Source organism: Streptopelia decaocto (assembly GCF_964273445.1).
Source record: "Streptopelia decaocto genome assembly, chromosome: 11".
Lineage (NCBI taxonomy): Eukaryota > Metazoa > Chordata > Aves > Columbiformes > Columbidae > Streptopelia > Streptopelia decaocto.
In genome coordinates, this window is record NC_138666.1 from 16,968,532 (window position 1) to 16,990,766 (window position 22,235).

Genomic DNA, 22,235 nt, shown 5'->3' on the forward strand with positions numbered 1-22,235 from the left:
TGACTGTATTTACAACTAAGATTTTAAATCCAGTTCTATCTTACTCATGTGGAAGCAGTTGCACAAAGGACTACAGCCTAAGGCCTCTTAAATACGACTTACATTTTATTTCAGCAGGTTTTCAAATCCCATCTTTTCACAAGCATCTAACTGTAAAGCACTTGTCTCTTGAGACGCTGGAAATTTGAAAATATAAGAGTAGTTTCTAGTACAACACCTCAAACCCCTGCCATTTTTACAGGAAGGGAAGTTAAAGGTGTTCCCACGGCAATAAGAAGCTCAGGTGAAAATATCTCTAAGACTTTAAGTGCACAGTAGCTCTCCCTACAAAGGCAGACAGAACACTTACCAGTCCTGGCCAGTCTGCCATAAAGAAGAGACTCTTCTTCAATCCAGGTACTCAAACATTAAAAAAAGTAGTCTCAAAACATGGCTATTTTATATTTAATAAATTTTGTGCAGTTTAACTGTTTGGTGGGCACTGTTCAAAACCAAAAAACATTCATTATAATATTGTTGCTATCTCCACCAGTGTTCCAGTGACTTGGCAGAGCTGCGGGCTATGGTGCACTGTTAGCAAGTTTGTGCTATGCTTCCTCACTTCTCAAAGAACCTCTGAGTTATTATGTGAGATTGTTCATAAGGTCCTGAGCATGCTGGTCCAAAACTCTGCTCAGACAGGGGAAAAGTTAAGAAATTTGTCTCCTCTATGCCAGGTAACTTGAAGACTGAAGCAATTGTGTACAGCCCCATCAGAGGAAGTTTAGAAATGACTTAAAAGTGTTTCTCACAGTAGATGTTAATGAGTTTAATGAAGGCCAGGAGTATGGCATTAATGGAGTTAGATGTCTGAGTTGGTGTCTTTCAAGTGGTAGTCTTAGTTTTCTTTCGTATTGGTTTTCATGTGTAAGTTGCTGTTAAGTACAGCTACAGTAAAGATAAAAATAGGATGTTACATTTATGAATCATGTAGTACTGGTGGTCATCTGAATGCTTTGGAGACATCTTGTGATGAAAATGGGTTTTGAAGTTTTAAATTAGAGTTCCTGAATAACAGACACAATATGAGTTTTAAAACACATAATTTTAATAACCCCCACAGGGGGAAAAATACAGCTTATAAAAACCAAAATGGTTAGGAAGAACAGATGGGTACTTGAAGAGCAAGGAGGCTGTGGTAGGTTGGCCCAGGCAGCAGCTACGCACCTACAGAGCTGCTTGCTGCCCCCTTCCCCACCAGGGCAGGGGAGAATGGGAAGAGCAAAATGCAGAGAGCTTTTGGGTCAATATAGGGGTTTAATAAGTGAAGAGCAAGGGGGAAAAAGTGATGCAATGACAGTAACTGGCCACCTCCCACAAGCAGATGGATGACCAGACAGTCTCTGAGCAATTGACAGCTTGGTAAATAAAACCCCACCTTCTGCTGCTGCTGGTAGCAGTAGCAAAAATAAAAATAAAAGTGTTCACAGGGCCATTTCCTTCTTTAAACCTAAAGGAATGTTATAAAACTTTCTAAACTTATTTTCAACTGAAATCAGGAGAGAGATTAGCTCAGAGCACAGCTTCATAGGAATGTGAGGAGTTAACAGAAGTACACTCCAGTATAGCACTTAAGCTATAAAATTGGGTCTTCCAGTTTAGAAATATTTACAGAATGACAGAAACGCCATTGTGTAGCATGCTATACTTGAAGAATACTCCAGGAATAGGTCCGTAAAGCAAAAAAAAAAAGGGGGGGAGGGAAGTAGAAGCATGCTTAACTGAAGAAACCTGGCTCACATTAAGTACTGCCAGAAGGACTCTTGCTAATGAATTAAATGGACTTAAATTTATGGAAGTTGCCTATGCTTTAGAAAGATGACCATTCAGTTTTCAGTGCCAAAGGTTCCAGGTGAGAAGGGGCCATTAAGAATTTGCTCAACTACTTCCCCTTTTTACTGTGCAAAACTGGTGGTGTTTTTTTGGTTTTGTTTTGTTTTTTTAAACTGCTTACAAAGCCAACCATCTGTTTGAAAAGATGATCAAGGCCACAAGCAAGAGGAAAAAACCCAGGCAAATTACAAATAAAACACTGGTGCAATCAAGTGTAATGGCATAACATTCCTTGGTCAGTTTTGTCAATAATAACATAAGGCTCCTGGATTTCATTTGCTTTTGAATCATAGTTCTCCAGCTTTACTTGGCTGGATTCAGGAGAGTCACGTTCAGGCTGCAAGAGGTTCCTTCTGCCCTGTGCACCGATCCTTCTGATGCATGAAGCCCGAACATCAATACTTTGTGGTGGAATGTAGGTGAGGTTAGGGGGCTCTCGAATGTGTCTGAAGCACTCAGCAGCTGTATGTGCATTAGCAGTATCCATCAGCAGCCTCTTGCTATCAGAACCTGTAGTGGGATCCTCTCTGTTCTCAGGTGTGCAGCATAGATGTGAAGATGGCTCAATATGTGCCGCTGCTCTGTTGTGCATCTGAGCGTTAGTCAGATGTGTACGTTTTGTTTTGAAATTATTAAATTCTGGTACATTCCTGTCACTTGCACATGATACTGACTCAGGCTGACCAGTTTCCTCTACTGGATACCTAAGGTCTTCTTCAGTGTCCTTGATTTGTAGTTTTGTGAAGGTTAAAGACAGCTCACAAACTTCATCTTCCCTGGGGACACTGCAGTTTTGGACAGGTGCAATGTCCTCGTATGGCAGAGACTTCAGCTCATTGGGTTCATCTGCAGGATCCAGGTCTATGCAATTTATGGCATCATTAATTTCTGCTTCAATTGATTCTTCAGGGACTTCTTGAGCTTTGTACTCCGAAGTGTTTTTGATGTCACAAGAGCTGTCAGCAAATATTGCAAATGCTGGCGGACCGCTTGCTCCTGGTGAGAGTGGCACAGGCCTCATCTCATTTGCAGTTGACTCTGCAGTGACTGCCAAAACACAGTCTTCACTCAGACTGGCTCTTGGCTTTTTTTCAAAAGCTTTTGGAGAAAGATTCTCATTGAAAATCGGGGTTTGTCTTATGACAATGTCACTATATTTGATCAAGAAGTCCTCACTGTCTGAGCATTTGCCTGGAAAATGTGCAGTGTTAATGACTTGCCTTTGGTGTTCCTGAAGCCTGTTAGCAGATTGAGCAACTGCTAACTGAGGCACGTCATCTTTGATCTTCAGATTCCCAGCAGCTTCAAAGGATATATTGCTCTTAGTTGAGGATTTCTGTTGAGTAGTAAGGCACAAAGATGTCTCACTGTTTTCTTTATTTTCTATATTTTCAGCATCTTCTCTCTGGGTTGTCTGATCCTCTTTGTCCTTATCTCCATGATGCTGGTGCGTTTGTGTTCTCTTCTGTAGAGTCTTCTCCAAATTGCCATGTTTTTCTTCATTTGTCATTTCAAGGATGGTTTCACACTCGTTTCTTGCCAGGAATATTTCAAATGCAGTCTGCTTTGTTTCCTCATTGTTTCTCTGTTTGACAAGTGAAAACTCTGTTGCTGTTGTTGCAATGTAACCTATTTTCTCCAGTACTGTTTTTACAATGTCATCTGGGAGCACAGATTGAATATAGTAGACAAAATTACCGGTGAATGTCTGAAACAGAATGCAACATTGAAAAACAGATGAACACTGAGGGGATGGGGTGGAGGGAAGTGTGAAAGACTTCCGAAAAAAATCAAAAGTACTTCAAAAATTATTTAAATCTTTTAAAAAACTATTTGCCTAAAAGTCTGAATTTTGAATCATAGTGAGGCTTTTCTAACAGCATTATTTTGTCAGCCCCTCAAGCATTATAACTTTGCTACAGCACATTCGTTTCAGTGAAGTTATGCCAATTTAAACCTGCTGAGATACTGGCGAAGACCATCAATATTGAAAAAGGAAGAGAGTAAAAAAATCATTTTAGTCAAACTAGAGAAACTCAGCAATAAAACTTATGTGCTTTCCTGAAGAACAGAAGTTATTTAAACAAAGATTCATAGAATAAATCACTGAGGTCTAATATTTTCCTAAAGAAACAGACATGATGCACTCACTGTTAATCATATTTCTTAATTGTTTACAAGACTGAAACATTTTATTTTTCCATGGTTCAGACTTCTGCTGTAACTTTACTACCCCCAAATTAAGTTGTTATTGCTCTGAAAGCACTTTTTTTGAAGGGAAACTATTCTAGCAGAAATATCGCCAGAACATACTCTTTGCACAAGCTGTCTGCAAAACATGACTTGAATAAAATGCTGCTGCTTGTAACAACTTAAATTGTTCAGCATTTGCTCAGTTTTGGAGTTACCCCCGGCATGAAGCCTAGTTTGTAAACTGGAAGTGGTTTTTGGTTTTGTCTGAAATGCTATGATAGGAGAGTCTATACTGACCTAAGCATGACCAACTCCACGCGGGTCAGAACAGAATGGAGGTAGGAATGCCAAGTCAGCACTTCCACAATCAGCATACCTTATTTTCAGGCTGCTTTGCTTGAGACTGACTTAACTGCTTCTCATTCTGAGTCCTAAGCACTGGTCTCACAAGCACAAGCTTGGAGGAGAACAAAACTGACTCCCAAAAAAGCCATTAACCTAAAAGGCTACACTATAATGTAGGGCTGAGCCTCAGTCCATTCTCAATAGTTGTCAACTGTGCCTTTTACTCCCCAGCTTCTCTTCTTTCTAGAGGGGAAGTGGGGAGCAGGCACTGCAGGGGGTGACATCAACGCGGGTGAGAGGCAGGAAATACATGAAGTAGTATTCTGCATACAGCCAGTAACTTCTTATCAAACCTGTACATACACAAGGTGGTTCTCCAGCTTCTGCCTTCCAGTATAATTATTTCAGGCCTTGAGCAGGCTGTTTTGCACTTTGGATTACCTGCAGTGGTCTTCAAAAATTCTTTATTAATGAAGCCTAAGATTCTTGTGTTACGAAAAGCTAAACTTGCTAATTGTAGACTTTATTATCTTATACTTTGCCCTGTTTTAAGTAGACAAATGGGCAGAATAAGAATCTACAGCTGTTTGAGAATACGCAGATGAGACTTAATGGCAGGAAGAAGGAAAGAAATGGCTTTACGTCAGCAGCACCTGTTTCTGTAGGAAGGGAAATAAGTTTGCATTTTGGGTGTTCAGGGATTTTGATTTAACACAAGAAGATTTTGCCTGTGTTGAAGATGGCTGTCTCTTCTGGGCAATGAGATGCATTCAGCATGCTAGGGAAAAGGGGTAACCTTGACCTCCTTGCTGTAAAAAGCAGCAGTATTTCCTCTTTTGAAGGGTTTTTTCCTACCCAGATCACCAGCTGCAGTCACCAGCACCAGGACATGTGGGTAATATCACTGGATGGGGGAGACACTGTCCCACCTGCCTTTGGCATCAAACCATTAGCGAAAGGGATAACTAATGCTAGAAAGCATCCTCTCCTTACAGGCAAATCAAGGTGAACACTCTGAATAATGACAGTCTAAGCATTTCATTGCACCTTTTAACTTCTTTGCCGTCTCACAATAACCGAAGGTCTCTGTGTCCAAACCCCTGAACTCGCACCCCTGGGAAGGCCCCTGGAGGCCTCAGCCTGCAAAGGCCAAGGGGCACCTCGCGGCTCCCCCTCACCGTGCACAACGGGCCCGCAGGGGCTGCTTCCCAGCTCCCCGGGCCAGCTGCCCGCCCTCCTGCGCCACAGCCCGGGGACGCGGCCTCCAAACCCCGCGGCCGCCGGGCCGGACGAGCCCTCCCGGGCTGGCTGAGCCCCCGCCCGAGCTCCGCGGCGCCTCCCTACCTTCAGCGACCTGATCTCTTTCCGCCACGGGGAGAGGAGCAGGTTGACGCAGAGCAGCTCCAGCACCTCCAGCGCCTTCAGCAGGGCCCGGAGGACGCTGCCGCCCCGCTCGCCGCGGTGCCGCCGGCACTGCTCCGCCAGGCCGCACACGTCCAGGGCGCCGCGCCGCCGCGGGCCCAGCAGCCGGCGCGCCCTCGCCTTCAGGGAGGCCTCATCGCACACCGCCAGCGTCCCCCCCGCCCCCTGGGCCGCATAGTAGGCCAGGTAGTCCCGCAGCAGCTCCTCCTCGGCCGCCGCCGCCGGCTCCTTCATGGCGGCGCCAGACCGGCCGGGCCGCCCGGCCCCGTAGCCGCTCGGCCCCCCATTGGTCACTCCGCCGGCGCGCCGGGCGGTCAGTGGTGGCCCGCGGTGTCAGTCAGGGCCGGGGGCGGGTGCTCCGGCGAACTGAAAGTGAAAGGCGGGAGGGCGAAGGGGGCGGTGCACGCGCGGGGTGGCGCGTGGCGTTGCTCTGCGCGTGGGCTGGCGTCGTTTGGGTACAGGCGCGTGGCGGTGCCGCGCGAGGCGTCGTGTGACGGCGGCAGCGCTGAGGTGAGAGCGGCCCGGCCCGGCCCGCCGCCCCGAGCCCGCCCCTGCGTGTTTCCTCCGCCGTGGCCCCGACTGCTCTCCCGGCCGAACACGAGTCCCGCAGAGGGGGTGCCCAGGCAGGTGAGACGCGGTGCTCAGGGGCTGGTGTGAGGGTGAAAGCTGCCCTGGTGGTAATTGTGCTGTGGAGTGAAATGAGAGCACCTGTAACAGTGCGTTCCTTCTGTCTGCTTTGTTATTGTTTTTATTGTATGTTGCCTCTGAATTCCTGGACTAGGTTTGGGCAACAATCAGCTGAAAGAGACTCGTGTCTTCTGCTGTGGGGTGTGAGGAGTCTCCCTGAGTGGGTTTGAAATGGAAATGGGGTCCAGCAGCTGGACAGCCAGCCTGACCTTGATCCAGGTGATTCTTCTGATCTTGATTTCTGGAATCTGAATTTTAGACTTGTTTCCTATGGCTGCCATGATGTTGTGGGCTTGTGTGATTTCTTAAATTAATGCTGGCATCGGCCTCCCATAACGTTAATTTTTGCTGCAGACCAGCTGGGCTGGTGTCTTCAGCGCTGTCTCCACTGACTCGACTTGCTGGGAGTGTGACTTTGACTTGATGTTTTTTTAATGGCTCATCTTATTAAAGGTTGTTTTCATTACATTATAGATTTTAAAATTAATATCTGTCTCACAGTTAACCACTGGGAATGTATGAGTTGTCCTGATTAAGGGAAATCTCAGGCTTACTTGACAGCAGTCCTGGATTGGTTTGTTTGTTTTTTTCCTTGTTTTGTTTGGGTTTTTTTGGTGGAAAGTGGCTGTGTGGTTTTGCAAACAAACTGGCTTTCTCTCTGACTTTGCAGGCAAGGGGGCTTTCCAAAAACATATGCTTTTATTTGTCATTCCAAGTAAAATGTCGTTAGGAAATACTTTTGTAGAATTCGTGTATGGATAATTGCTATATAAAAATGGCTGATCTAGCCAAGAGGGAAGGGGAGACAAATCCCCGTCCTAGCACCACATGTTAAAACGAGGCCATCTGGCCATCTGCTGCAATGTCTGAGTTTCCTCCCCTACCATATGTGCCCGCACACCCTGCGGGCTGGGCTGTGCTCTCGGTCGGGTGCCTGCAGGGGCTCAGCTCTCCTCTCACCATATGCAAAACTTTATTGACCCAAATGAAAGGGGTGGATTTCATGTTTCTGCACATCTGCTCCCACGGGGGCAAGACTGGATTCTTTAAACTTTTTAGTTCTTGTGAATATATTGAATAGCTGCCTTTTGTTAAAGCCTGATGTGTTTTAGTAGAGTGATACAGAGAATCTTGCTTTGTTGCTGGTTCTTTTCAGTGTTTCACTTTTCAATAAAGCATATTTGTGTAATACAGTAAACACCGAGTTGTCCCATCAGTCTAGCTATCATTGCGTTGTTATTCTCTGAATTAGTTTTCTAGTACAGCCTCCAAGGATGGGGCTTATGTTGTGTGTTTGGAAGGTCCTAATACTTTAAAACCCTGTTCTCTAAAAGAGAAGCTTAATTGTTTCTGTGGGGTGTGTGTGGTACCAATCCCATCACTGCCAACAGTGACCCAGACACTTCCCTTCCTGTTCTTGCTGAGCTGGGCTGATCCTGGCTGGGCACACGCTGACTTGTCCTGAGCAGGAGAGACCAGACTGCTCCAATGCCTGCTTATTCCTGTCATCTCTGACAAATGTAAAATCCAAATGCAAGTGGCGGAACCACAATGTTGCTCAGTCATCAGTTGCACAGTTCCCTGATTAACAGGCAGCTAAAGGCTGTGGATAGTCCCAAAGTGATACGGATGAAATAAAAAGCACAGAAGATTTATTGAATACATATATGTTCTTTACTAAAAGTTTTGTGTAAAGATCAGTATACTAAAAATTGAAGCAAAAGAGATGACTACAGAAATACAGTATTGTTACCACATAGCAAGAAACACCATGTCTAAACAACTTCCTTTCAGATATTGTGTAATAAACGGAAGGCCTGTGTTAAGCCTGTTCTAGGATTGGTGTTAAAATTATGTGAGAGTTTAGAATAAAATCTGATAGGAGGATGTGAATTTCTTAATAGGAGCATCAGGAGACACTGTCAGTTTTTCCGAGCTTTATCTGGGATCTTAAATATTCTCCAAGAAGTGGAAACATATTCTTATTGCATCATTACAAGGATTATCAACACTGTTCCAGTAGTAGCAGCAGAAGCTGTTAGAGCAGCTTTAGAGCTATAAATTTCTGTGTTTAGTATTGTCTGTTTGCAGCAGTATATGGTTGGATTTACATGCTTTTCTCCCACAACTTTGTTTGGTATCACCTAGCTAAAAAGATTAACAAGAGTAGAAAATATTAAGCCACTCTTGCAAGTGATTGTGGTATCACTGAAGGTAGCGTACTTTTAATTCACAGTTTGTTTTGTAAAGGTACTTATTCATGATGAATGACAGAACTATGCATTCAGTGGTAACTTAGAAAAATGCTGCAGTTTTGAAGTGTATGTTTTGGTGGGCTTCCATATCTGTGTGACAAAGCAGCTGGGATTATTTTGATGGACAATTCCCTCATTATGAACCCCGTGTAGTGTAACCATATGACTTGACTTTATAGAGTGGTATGCCACAAGAGGGAGTAGACAGCTATTTGGAAGCAATGCTGCTACATACAATCCAGATCATAATGCTAAGGATGTGTAACTGTTATCAACAAAGAAAGACTGTGATTAGTGTTTTATAATCTTAGTAATGCATTTCTATCATGAGGTAAAATACGAATTTCCCATTTTCATCAGAGGCCTACTAACAATTAGTTTGTTACTCATAGACAGAAAGTTAGTAGAAGGTCATGAAAACCCTGTCATGTTAAAAGCCAAGCAGATTGAAAGGATTTCCCCAAATGCTCAGAAACTGTAAGCATCTGTAACAGAGTAGAGGTTTGACTGCCAGATGTGAAAAGCTCTCTGTGCTTGTCTTCAGAACAACCTTCAGGTTTGCCATGTTACAAGTAAAAGAGGGACTCACTCTGGAGGGAGTGGAGGTGGGGAGGGGGGACGGGAAGCACATTTGTCTTCTAATACTTGTTTCTTAGATTTCCCCCTCCATCTCCTCCAGTAGCAGGCTGAAGTAAGAAGGGTCTGATCCCAGTGCCTTACCCTGTTCTAGGCAGGTCTCCAGGAGCTGCACGAAGCCATTGCTATGAAAGCATGTCCTACTCTGCATAAATAAACCTCTGTGCTTTCCTTCAGTTTTTATTTCCCTGCCAATAAAACTGACAGATATGTTTCTTTCTACCTTGGTTTTAATTTCTGGCCCCCAATACATGGTGTAGAGTTTTGTCTCTCTTATTGCAGGATACTTTGCATATGGTAAAACTGTTTACACTAGTACTTTATATAGAGGGATAGGTCCATCTGTTAAACACACAAATGTGAAATATAGCCTACATTCTGGCAATGCCTGCCAGCAGTTTTGCAATGCAAAATTGCAAAACTTTGTTGTTTTGGGTATCATATACTGAGAATATTGAAAATCTTGCTGAACTGCAAAATAATTCTGTTATTTTAGCAAAATACATATTTACTCTCATCTAATTAGCAAAAAATGCATATTTACCTTATCTCATCATGTGCATATGACTCAGTGATGATATAATTTATACAGCAGTAAGAACCATATCATTACTTCCCATCTAAGTATTAATTATAATTGTGTCAATCTTTGTAGTGTTGAATGATGATTACAGTTGAAAATCATTTAGTATTTACAGAAAATATAAGTGCAGTTTTAATAATTTGGATGATGCTTTCTTTTAAATACAATTATATATTTACTATACTCATTTTTACATATCCTTCAGTGAGGGTAGCAAACTGAAGTCCATTTTATCAGTCTAAAATTTTTTTTTCAGTGAAAGTACCTCTAAGAGACTTAGTGGAGATAAGCCTCTGATAACTCGGCTAACTAGTACTGGTTGAATGTGTAACTTAGTCCTTAAGTGGAGATAGGATGCGTGTGTACCATGCAAGATTAAACTCTCGCATCTGCAGTTTAGTGCCGCTATTCCTGTTAGTGCGCATCTCCAGCTTGTCTGCTGTTATCCAATGATTGTGTGAGAAGTCCAGCTCTATGAACAAACACTAGATTTGTGGGTAGCAAAATTTCAGTGAAAAGGATCGTGCCTAATAGAAGAGATTTCTGCACAAAGTGAGGTTCTCTGTTACTGTGCATACCAAGTCCAGCATCTATTATTCATATCACACTAGAGGTTAAGGTCCTTTCTAACACTACGGGCTCTTTACTGACAAAGGAGACCAGTTAGTGCCTGAAAATGCAGTCATACGTGGGAATCAGCGTGAAGCATCTTCTGGGATTCCGGAAATGGCCCTTCCCTTGGCTACATCAAGTCCCTGTGAAGGGCTCGTAGCTGCCAGGCCTGCACAGCTGCAGTACAGCTGCCATAGGTAAAGCCAATTGGGCTTTGAGGATCCATTGCCACCTCTCCATCCCTTGCTGTTGGTTTCTTTTGAGGAAGCCTTAGCAGCAGGCTTTGCAGTGGTCTGGAAAACCTGGTACTGGCCAGGCAAAATATTGTACTGATAGTCATGTTTTGCACACAGTGTTCTATCTCCATCTACTGAAATACGTATTTAGACAAAGAATTATTTTAAAATGCTTTGTTATCAAGATACTGAATGAAATGTACTACTGATACCTACAAAGACAACAAAATGCTCTTCTTTTTCCTTCTGCTCTAAAACATGCAAAGTTTCATAAATCAACATGTAGGCTTGGCTGGATAACATGTATCTACATTAAGAGTGGCTGATTTCAATGTGTTTTGAAATGCTTCAAAAAGGTCAGATGCACTTCCTGTCACTGCTGCTCTTTTATACTGTGTGATGTCATGGAACGCTTTGAAACACAAAGAGGGAAGTTTAGGTAAACTTTCAAAAATCAGTGTAAAAAAAAAAAATATCCCATTAATCCCATTGCATCCCTGCTTAAAGATATAAAATATGTAAAACATTCAGAGGTTTTATTCTTCCAAAAGTTTTTGTCAGTCTGAGTTCTTCAGAAGAATTGAAGGAAAGAGCCGCTTTTATTCACATGATTTGGTTCAAAAGGGTCTGGTAGTCAGTGGAAGAATTTTTCAGTACTTCCATTGGAACAAGTGGGATGGGGATATTCTGTTCACACACCACTGTCTCGTACAGGGGAGCAGCCTCCAGAGTGAGCGATGACAAAGAGATGGATGAAATGGGCTGCTGCAAGTCCTGCAGCGTGACTGCATAATTTGCACCCTGTCCTGTAGTCCCAGATGCTGCTGCTTCTTCCAGGCTAATGTTTATAGATATTTCATTTCTTTGACAAGGGTCCGTAAGAGAATATGGGGGGGGATCATCTGTGGGAATGTATATTTGTGTTGCTCCTGGCCCAACACATTCATCGTAGCTGAAAGAAAAAAAAAATCTCATTAGATTCCTGTGAAAAATGCCACAGTACATTATTTTCAGCATAACAAGAGCAGGTAAAGTGAGAAGAAAAGGATCTTGTGGTGTTTTGTCACTCAGCCCACATCTTTGCTTATCCTGCTATGTGAGACCTTGAGAGCATAGTACTTAAAAGCACATCTCCAAATACCTCAAGATAACCCCAGAGGTCTCGGTGAAAGTTCAGACTCCATCCTCCTGCATGAAAGTAATATCTGCGGCAGCACCGTTAAGCCAAGGTGCCTGGGGATAAGCCCAGCTCCCTACAGTGGGTCACACAGGAGCAGGAGCACTAATGCTGCTGGTTTACACAAAGCTGTGCACGCTGCACCAGTTGCTGTAGGTGTGACACAGCAGGGGCTCATTCCTGCTCTCAGTAGCTTGTGAGCAGCTACATTAAAAAATGGCTGGGGAATAAGGAAGTGATGTTGCCATTTGACAGTTATGAAATAAGGTAGAGAGCATTAGATGGAGGCTAGACTGATGCATCAGATGCTGTCCTCCTGGCTCAAAGGCCTCTGGTGGTCAGCCAGCAATTACACGCGGTGGGTCATCTGGGTTGCAGATCTGTGCTGGCAGAGGCAGCAGGATTTCTTGCTGAAGTGTAGAGCTGCAATGAATAATATTGACAGACTCATGCTGGTAATTCTGAGGCTTATCAGACTCCCTGTCAAGTTCCTCCTGAAAAGGAGGAATGCAAGATGGATTGATTTGTGGGATTTCCATGAGGAGCCAGCTCGGATCTATCCAGGCTTCATAGTTCTGCCTGTGCCACCAAGCTAGATCCAGGGGAAACCATTACCTCCACGCTGCATTGCTGTACTCAGTGTTTGCTGTCCTGGTGTAAGGGCAGACTGGCACTTTAGATTGCAGCTTGGACTGCACAGCCTAGAGAGGCCCCAGAGGAGTAAATAATGAGCCTGGATAGACCAGCATGTCTTTGTGTGTGTTTTCCCATGTTCTGTGTTGCACAAATGGGATGGAATGGACATGAGCAGGCTCCACGTTTTTGTACTGTACTGTGCTGGTGCTGTCCAGCGCATTGTACCTAAGGGCTTGCACAGATTGTGCTGTGGCCCCAAGGACCAGGAGGTGATCTGGCAGGCTTGGTGCTGAACCAGAAGTGGCGAATCTGGTCTGTTATCTGGGTGGCCCATTGTCTGGCCATCCCAGCGTCACCTGTTAGCCCATGAACTAAAGCTGACTCCACTTTTGCTATCAAACCAGGCCAGGTCTAGTGGTCTGAAGGAAAGTCCTGTTTTCCTGGCTTATTGGCTACAAGCAAAAGTGAGAAAGAGTCATAACATCATGATCTTAAATGTTGGACTTACTTTGTTTGTGGCTATGTTTTTTAACTGTATCAGGATCATTTTAAATCCAATTCTGAAGGAGGGAATGTCTCCTATAAAAATCTTTGCCTGAAAAACAATTCAGCTGGAGCCAGACAAATTAAGAACCCATTTTCGCAGCCACTGTAACTGCAGAGCTATTAAGATCTAGGATATTTCCTGAAACTTAGGATATTTAGCGTATGTCTTCCCGTAGATGGCAGGCAGTCTTTCTGACCCCTGTAATTGCATTACTGCCAGGCTAAACCCAAGCTAATAAACCCTACTTATAGATTGCAAGTGGCTTGCAGCAGAGCAGCTTCCACTGGCTAGAGTGAGCTCAAATCTACTGCAATCACCCATGGAGGCCCTGCCTTAGAAAAATACTTGATTCTGCTGCACTCGTTCATACCTTTCCCTGAGAGCTCCTGTTGATTTTGATGGTATTGTTCCTAGTCTGGATGATGGAAGTGGATTTTGGGGAAGGGATAAGAAAGTAAAATCTTAGTATTAGATTATTAAGTAACTCAAATATCCACGGGTGTTTTTATTTTTATCTCCTTTTTATCTTTTATGTTCGTGAGGACAATGGTTTTAAATTCAGAGTAGAAAATGTTGATTTCCCCATGAGGAAGAATGGTATTTAAAGACGTAACTGTTCTGAAGATCCTGAATATGGCTTCTAGATACTTCAGAAACAAGTCCCAGCACACAGAAGGTTGAATTGGTTTTGTATAGCATGTGGAAAAGATTTCAGTCCAGCCCCTACTAAACCCACTGAAGCTTTCAAGCATGCCTGATACTCTTTTAAAAGATCTCAGACCTCAGTCAGAGATCAATGACGTGATGTCCCCAACTCTGTGAACTCAGTGAGAGTAAAGGAAGAGCTGCTCTTTGCAGGAATACTTACGATGAGCTGCATCTTTACTTAATTTACGTTTTGCTAAACCAAAGCCTAATGAATTTATTTAAAATCTTTCCACAGATTTTGACTGACTTAATCAGGCTAATGAAGAGCACCTACTGGGTCCTGTTACCATAGTAAAAGAGTTTCAGTTTTGAAAAGCCCACAGTAATGTGAGTTTCGAGGTGGAAAATTTTAAATCCTTTTGAGGAGATACAAAAGGGAAAAAGCTTTTCAGTCTCCTGATGCTGAGTCTGGGCCCAGCACAAGGGAAGTCTGCCACTGATCTAAAGGAGAAATGGGCACAGCATGGACCTTCTACTTACTGTTATCTGATCATCTGCATTTCTTTCCCTTGGATTTAATTTAATATCTTTCATGGACTGTAGCTAAATGCTTGTTGGGCTAAATAGCAATATGATGTTTTGTGAAGGAGACTTTTAAGCACCAAGGCAAATGGGTAGCAACTATGGTATTTAAGACCTGGCATTTTAGTGTTTAGTTCCAAATATCAATATATTAGTGTTGGGGCACTCTTTTCATATGTATGACGGGTAAAAAATAATTATTTTTCTCCAAATTCCAATGTAAGTAATGTTCCCCCTCTCATTTTTGGCAGTTGAGTTCACATTTTAAAAATTGAATAGGGCAGTAAAGAACACATGCCAGATTTTCAATTAAGTAACTTTTTGGCACCTTCAAAGCTGTAGTAGTTTGCTATGGCCAAGGAAGCAACTACAAATTGTTCAAAGATTATAGCTTCTTTTTTTTTATGATCTTGATACTCAGTTTCCCATACTTTCTTCTAAGCATGGTATCTTTGTAATGCTGATATTGTAAAGAGCTATTGCTGTGATACTAATAGCAGAAGCTACAGATAAGGTTCCTGATGTTTTCTGTTGAGGATAGAAAGCAGATTAATTAAGGTCATACAAGCCACTTTGACTTTGTATTTTTCCCTAGCCTCTGATTGTTTTTTGTTATGGTTTTGTTTGTTTGTTTTTCCTCCTCTGTTTAACAGCCTCAGTAACTTGGTTGTGCTTTCAGCGTGCTGTTATAGAGGTGTTCCTGTAGTATAACTAATGAATTATCAACACTACAAGCATGAATTTTATTCTGCAGACAGGAAAGCAGTCTCTTCTTCAAAGAGACCTGAATACGTTACCTTATGCATCTAGTCTTTACCAGATCTTTTTTAATTAGAGGATTCTAAGGAAGTACAATAAGAAGTAATACACAGTTTGACAGGCACCCACTGTACCTGTATGTTGGTGGTTGGAAAATCGTTCCTCAAAAGTTTTAAAGGATTACTTATAAAATATTGTAATACCAATCGTTTCTTGCAGTTGATTACCGTTTGTATTGGACTTTATACTGGAGAGTCAAGAGTGGGCAGTCCTGAACAGTTAGCTCTCCCTCAGCCAAAGAAATGGGAGCTCTTTGACTCTTTGTTTCATCAGCCTTCCCCTAAAACTCTTTTTCCACTCATTTAATGGTTTAAAGTCCAGCTGTAAAATCTCATATAAGCATTCTAGACTGATTATAATCACTAGAGGTGTTGTTCTTTCTACAGATATCTTTCCAGAAAGTGTAATTTAGCAAAAATGGTATGTTTTCGAAGACTTGACTCCACAGCACCTGTCTGCAGTGGACTGCTGTTGCCTCTTGCGAGCTGTTTTGGAACAATGCGGTTACATGAAGCTGATGCCTCGCTGTCTGCCTGTAGCAGCAAGACACGAATTTTCGCTCTCTGAACTCTTTCACTTCAAATATGTGTTGAGAGTTATTTGCCAATGCAGCTGCCTTCCTTGCTGCTCTTCATTTCTGTTCTGTTTATGCTACAGTTGCGTTATTAGCTTTTGGGCATGCTAGTTTAGCTTTAAATTACATCTTGCATTGCATTAATTAGAGGGAGGAATTGCATTAATTTAGCCAGTGCTACATTTCAGTAAACCTACTCCTCAAAACCTTATCATATGTAACAAGATTGATCCTAGTGAGTTAATATTTTAAATGCACAAGGTCAAGCATGTCTTGTTTATGCTTCAAGGCCACGTCTGACAGTCAGTTTTCCTGCTGTTAGCACCCATCAGTCCAAATAAACTCCACGCTCAACTAATTAGATAAAAATGCACTTTAGTGTTATGCCGGAGAGGAAAGTGTAAAGGTAGCTATACAGAAATTTTTTTGACTTTTACATAACGCAATGTATGCATACAATACTTCCCATCCAATGCTGTCCTGAACAGACAGTTACAATGGACTATATAATGTATTAATAGTAAGTTTAATGTCTCTGTATGTAGCATTGCTTTCAGCCATCTGCTAAGCTCTACTTTCCCTGAAGTTTTCTCCAAGTTGTGTTGCTAAGATGTAAAATTTAAGGTTTTGATGATTTGCCAAAGCTACCTTTTCTAAAATATTTAACTATGGTAGCAGTGAGAAAACAGCAAAACCATTAACAATAATCTTTACTTTTGACCTGTGATGGAGAACCTTGTGCATATTGAGTTGGGTCTTGGGCCCCTCAGGGATCAGTCCACTCAGCCCAGAAGGGAATCTTGAGGAGGCAGTGGTTGGACACCTTTGTCTCTCTGATCCTCCTACTGATGGCCCAGAATAGTTTCTTAGGGCAAGGTAAGACACAAGACAGTTAACTTGTGCCGGGCTTATTACAGAAGTAGCTGGAGAATTTACAGGAAAGCACAGATCATCTAGTGCTCGTGTACCTCCTTCCAGAGAACTCCATAGAGGTGGAAAATCTTTCTTTGGAGCTGTTTCAGACTCAAAATGGAAGCAACCTTTGGGTAGAATCTTAGGAGATCTGTCTACTAAAGAAATATATTCTCAGAGCTTGATCACAGGAGTCTGAGCTTGTTCTTGGAAATGTGGCCAACTGTCCACTCAAGCTATTGCTTGGGTGTCATCTGGATGGCTTCTGTTAGTAAAGACTTGTGGGTGTGGGTCCAAAAACCAGTCTAAATTTTCAAGTGGATTTACATTAAGTTCTTCAAATTTAGATGCTAGGCTCAGAATAATTTTTCACATGTGAGCTTTCTGCTAAAATATTTACACCATCTCTAAAAGCCCATTTATCATGTAGTAGTATGCCTTCGTAATATGTAAAGGATTGCTTGTAGAACATGCATAGAACAGAAAAAGCAAAGATCTATATATTTTATGTTCTTACTGCTGACTTGCTGTATATTGCATATGTATATAAGCAGTCAGAAAAGGGCTGGTTGGTTTAACTCAAACCAGAGTCTGCTTAAAAGGAAGAAAAAAAAAAAAAACACAACAGGAGAAGGGGGCACGTCTGTTCAGCTGTTACTTGCTGTTTATAAGATACAGCGCTACAGAAAGCCTGAAGTGATGTTCTGTTTAAAATGATTTCTGTTGGTTCATTGGAGGGAGTAACTGAATTCCTTCTTTTATTAACCTCAAGGTGCAGGAGGCACACAGAGGAGAAACAGATGGTCTAAAATATGACTCCTACCACTCATGTTCTTGCATTCTGTGAATGCAGGCACATGAATGTGGAAGGAGCTGCTGTATTATTTCTGGAATAACTGTCTTTGGAAAGAGACTCTTCTGGCAATGTGACCTGCCCAGGTGGTAAGAACTGCCTGACGTTTGAAGGACATTCTTCTCCAAAGATACTACTACAATCCAGGCAGCTATGGCTCTCCAGAGTAGATTTGGGTTAAACAGCTAAAATGGTAGTTGTTCTCCTCCTCCACAGACTACTGATATAAGCTGAACAATCCCAAACAGTTTTCTCCCTATCCTAAATTAGGAGGTTAAATACAATTACTAGGTATGTCAGAATGGTATGTTTTCTTCAGTTCTGCTTTCTGATAGAATACCAGGGTTAAAAAAGCTGAGAAGTGAGATTAGCTGAAAAATATGGAAATAGTTAAAGGTTGCTTGGACTTCTTTCCCCCAGGCTCCCTTTTTTCTTTTTTATTTCTTCTGATCTAGAAAGTCTCAAGGTCGGTAATAAATGTAATCTGAAAGTTCTTGAAAAAAAGTATGTATTTTTCATCTGGAAGTGAAACTTTGACTTGTGAAATTATTACTTTCAAAGAAAGATGTTGATGACTAATTTTGCTTCTGTGTTTCATTAGTATGCCATGAATATGATAAATCTTAATATGAATGCTAATAAATAAGAATGACTGTACACATGCCCTTATTTAGTAAAGATATATCTGCTACGGAAAACTGTAACTAAACAGTCTGTCTGTCTTGAGTTTGAAACAGCTCCAAAGAAAGATTTTTCCACCTCTATGGAGTTCTCTGGAAGGAGGTACACGAGTTTGTGTGACGTGCACTTTTGTAGTGAGTATAGGTCTAGCAGTTTTATTTTCTTTTTTTAACAGGCTTTGCAAGTGCAGGACTGTAACAGCCAGAATCTTAGAACAGGGCTTACCGTGGAGGTGAATCAGGATACATGAAGTTGACCTGAGAAAGTGTATCCGGATAGGACCCAAAATCAAAAGCTGGGGGAAACTCTTCCATGCAGGTAGATCTCAGCTCTCCAAAAGAGTCACCATAAGAGAAGCCATCTGGAGCTGGAAAACAAGCAATTAATACTTGCTGCTCTTTTCCTCCATGGTGGATTCTCTGAGACAATATCACTGTTTATATACACTGCCATAAATCAGAAAACCAAACCTATCCGAGGCAGAGGGATTACTGTTATTCTGCAACAGTCGGGTTTCACAGGACATTTCTATTCCTTTAAAAGCACGTTAGCATCATCTGTAGATGAACTGTGGTGTTTCAGGCTATGGCACAGGGACTGTATATTTAGTGCTGCCCTGCAAGATACGAGTGTCTAAAACTTTTCTTGTGCCTCAAAGGTTGAAAAGGAGCGTCAGTTCTGCATGCAGCTTCAAACATCAGCAGGATTGCTGAAGTTCCCTGGAGCCGCATACACTGAAACCTTGTCAGTTCTGTGAAGGGTTTTAAAAGGAGGCTTAGGTGTTTGATTGTAGGTATGTGTCTTGAGAAAATGCTATTCTCAATAAAAACACTCAGGAAACCAGAAAAACTGAAAAATAGTAGAGAAAAATCATCCTGCTGCCTGCTTCATGGCTTTCTTAATGCTTTCATAGCTCCAGAAACACCAAGAAGTTAGTGCTGTTTTCTGTCTTTGAGCTTAGTTAGATAAAGTTCAGTATTCCAGGGTAAATTTCCGTAAGAATGTCCCAAGTTGTGGAAATTGCAGCAATCTCTGCTCCCCCTCTCCCCCGGTTGTCTTCCAAATAAAGTGATCCCTCCTTTTCACTCCATGCATTCAAATTGTACCTGGAGAGAAGGGCCACCTTTTAAAGGGACATCAAAGTAGTGGCTCTCTCAAGTGAGGATTGAGGGCAGGACTCACTTGAGCTGCCTGTTCTTCCTTCTGGCAGTTTTCATCTCTGCCAGTTTATTCTCGAGGAATTCACCAGGACTAATCCAGTCTATCATGCACTGAGCTCTCCTTTGGCTTGGCCAGGGACAGCAGCCAACTTCCCAGTGACTCCTGCTGCTCCCATGCTGGCCAGTGGAAGCATGCTGAGCTATTCTATTAGGATGGCATGTGCTAAAGTAAAATTTCCACTTATGTAGATTCGCACAATTTAGTTTAAGATTATTCTTTTTAATTTCTCTGACAATATCACCGTGCTTTTTCCATTTCTCTGGCATTGTTAGTTCTAACGAGCAGTTTGAAATTTGTCATTTATGTTTTTGCCTGGCTTTAGGATTTGGAAAGGAGCTGAAATTAACATGGAATTAGATTTGAACACAGTGATTGAAGCTTAATGGTCAGTATTTTATCATGCCAAAATATTGCTGTTCATGGGTAAAACAGTAGCTCCAATTTGGGTTTAACTATTTAATCCAAATTTTAGCTTCTGGAAAGTAGGAAAAATAGATGTTAGAATAATAATATAAATTAGTTGTTTGCATTTTTTTTTCCTTTTTCCCCTCTGTATGTTACCATGGGAGTTTGCATTTCACCTATTCTGAAGTCTAAAATTTATTCCCCAAACATAGATGTTATTCACTTATCTGGATAAATGCTTCTAGAAAAGCCAAAACTAACTATTCCTGGATCCAGGTGGACAAAATGATCCTAGGAAATGTGCTTCTTTTAGACATGAACATTTCTGGTCCAAATAATTAAATGAAGGAAAATTGACTTCAGTGGATACTTGTTTTACCTCAGTTAAATCAATATTTGAGACAATGCACTGTTATGTGGCTCGCTATTAATATCTTTTCTATATAAAGAAAAAAACCTCAACAATATGCAAAGAACTGTACTGTCATAACAAACTGCAGATACAGAAGCCTAACCACAGATGGCAGAAATTGTTGATGTTCCACTCAATTCATTAATCCATTTATAATTTGCAGTTTTACTAGCCAAAGACTTAAAAAGTAACTTTTGGTAACTGTTTTTTCTATAAATATAGAAATAGTCGGATACTGTAGTTTCCTTTACCAAGTGGCTTTTAACTCCTGGTCAGCAAGCCCCAAATTGCCTGAAAATATAATTCTACAATTCACTTCTTCATATTCCCAAATATTTTTAAAGCATGAGGGATTTTTTGTTAGGTAGAATAGGAATTGGTATTTTTTTGATAGCAAACAAGTCTCTTCAGTGATGTCAGGTGTAATTACATTGTCATTAATGACAATGACAGTTGTAATGACATTTTGCTGCCCTGTTCTGTTTATATCCAGTTATTAACTTTTGTGGTCAGAAAAGAAGTAATTGCCTAGTCATTGTTGGAGGTTGGTGCACACTGCAGAAGTTCCTGGCTTTCCAACAGATCACAATTCCGTTTTATGTTATACCAAGGCTATAATGGGATAGGAAAATAAACTATCAGGAGTCTAGTGATGGAGAAGAAATCTTATACCATATGAAGGGAAAATAAGCTGTTCAAGAAATGCTGTCGTCATTAACCTTGTTTATGTTAAGCATTAACTATAGAGCTTGCCCCATGTGAATTCAGTGCCAGCACAAAGATGCTATTAAACTACAAAGCTGCTGTAAACTGGTCACCCAATTTTTAAAATTATTTTAACCTTGAACTCTTGCACAGCAGTCAGATAGCACCACATATTAATAAAGTTAAGCATTGTCTTGGTATAACTAGCTATCTTACCATAAACAGCATCTCTCCTCAGATGTGGGTGTCTTAACCGTCCATCCTTTCGCAGACTGCCAATGATGATTGTAACGCAGGATAGAAATAGTACAAGTCCGATCACTACGCCAGCCACCAGAAGTGGTGAAACGAGTAGACTGGTGTCATTTCCGTTTTCACCATAGCTGGGGAATTCACTGGTTGGGCTGCTCTGGTTCAAGTGAACTTCTGTATGGCAGAGAGAGAAAGATCATGTCAGTTGTGAAGAGACATTTACACTCACACAAATTAAAAAGAAATCACGATTAGCTGCTAAGGATCAGACTATGTACAGAGTAAACAAGAATTTTATTGATGCAAGAGATTACTGGAGATGTGTATATATATTTATGTATATATATGCACACCAAGACTAACTTTCAAATATGGCATGGAAGATATATTTTTGTATCTGGCTTCATGCCAGTTGAACAGATAAATAATTTGTTTCCTACAGAAACTAAGGCTAACAAAATTTTGCTCTTTTGAATGTTCTGTGAAGTGAGTATGAGCTTTTGGAAGTGCAAGGGCTTTTTACATGCATAGTTGCTAGCAGATATTTTTCAGCAATGTTTTCCTCACTCTCTTCCCTTGGGATATACCACTTAGTGTCTTGCAGTCACAATAAGCTTAAAAAGAAGATGATGGCTTCAAGCCAATGTACATTATCATTGGCTAACACTTGACATTGAGAGAAACTACTAGAAATATTAAAAAACGGGGAATTAGCAAGTAGTCGATTTTTATTATTATTATTATTATTATTATTATTATTATTATTATTATTATTATTATTATTTTAGAAGCACTTGACTGTTGGCTGAGAATCTGTATGAGCAATTGACAGCCAAGAAATGTGCTGAGTTTTTACGAAGCATTTTATGCCAAAAGAGAACTGAATTTTCTGAAAATTAAACTGATTCTGTAGTGTTAAATCAGAGGGGTATGGAAAACTGTCCTATTTAATACTCAGCGCAAAGAGTTT

The 22,235-nt window shown here is 41.4% G+C and overlaps 2 protein-coding genes across 3 annotated transcripts in view; both read right to left on the minus strand.

The window, feature by feature from the left end:
- Positions 1-1,065: 1,065 nt before the first annotated feature.
- LOC309444508 (uncharacterized protein) lies at positions 1,066-6,105 on the minus strand. The gene is made up of 2 exons (XM_082062378.1): positions 5,755-6,105; positions 1,066-3,580 (listed from the first exon to the last, which is right to left on the minus strand). The coding sequence occupies exons 1-2, from the start codon at positions 6,064-6,066 to the stop codon at positions 2,081-2,083; spliced, it is 1,812 nt and encodes a 603-aa protein (XP_081918504.1). The 5' UTR covers positions 6,067-6,105; the 3' UTR covers positions 1,066-2,080.
- A 2,072-nt stretch (positions 6,106-8,177) lies between these two features.
- BEAN1 (brain expressed associated with NEDD4 1) overlaps positions 8,178-22,235 on the minus strand; it is a 40,773-nt gene continuing 26,715 nt past the window's right edge. For both annotated transcript variants that reach the window (XM_082062531.1, XM_082062532.1), the window contains exons 4-6: positions 21,230-21,439; positions 18,496-18,637; positions 8,178-11,793 (exon numbers count right to left, since the gene is read on the minus strand). In XM_082062531.1, the coding sequence (XP_081918657.1) occupies positions 11,445-11,793; positions 18,496-18,637; positions 21,230-21,439 (701 nt within the window). In that variant the 3' untranslated portion in view covers positions 8,178-11,444. The remainder of the gene's footprint in view (positions 11,794-18,495; positions 18,638-21,229; positions 21,440-22,235) is intronic.

Coding starts and splice junctions, on each gene's coding strand:
- LOC309444508 (XM_082062378.1), bottom strand. CDS start 6,066: ATGAAGGAGCCGGCGGCGGCGGCCGAGGAGGAGCTGCTGCGGGACTAC. Junction 3,581..5,754: donor AAGAGATCAGGTCGCTGAAG/GTAGGGAGGCGC, acceptor ATTCTGTTTCAG/ACATTCACCGGTAATTTTGT.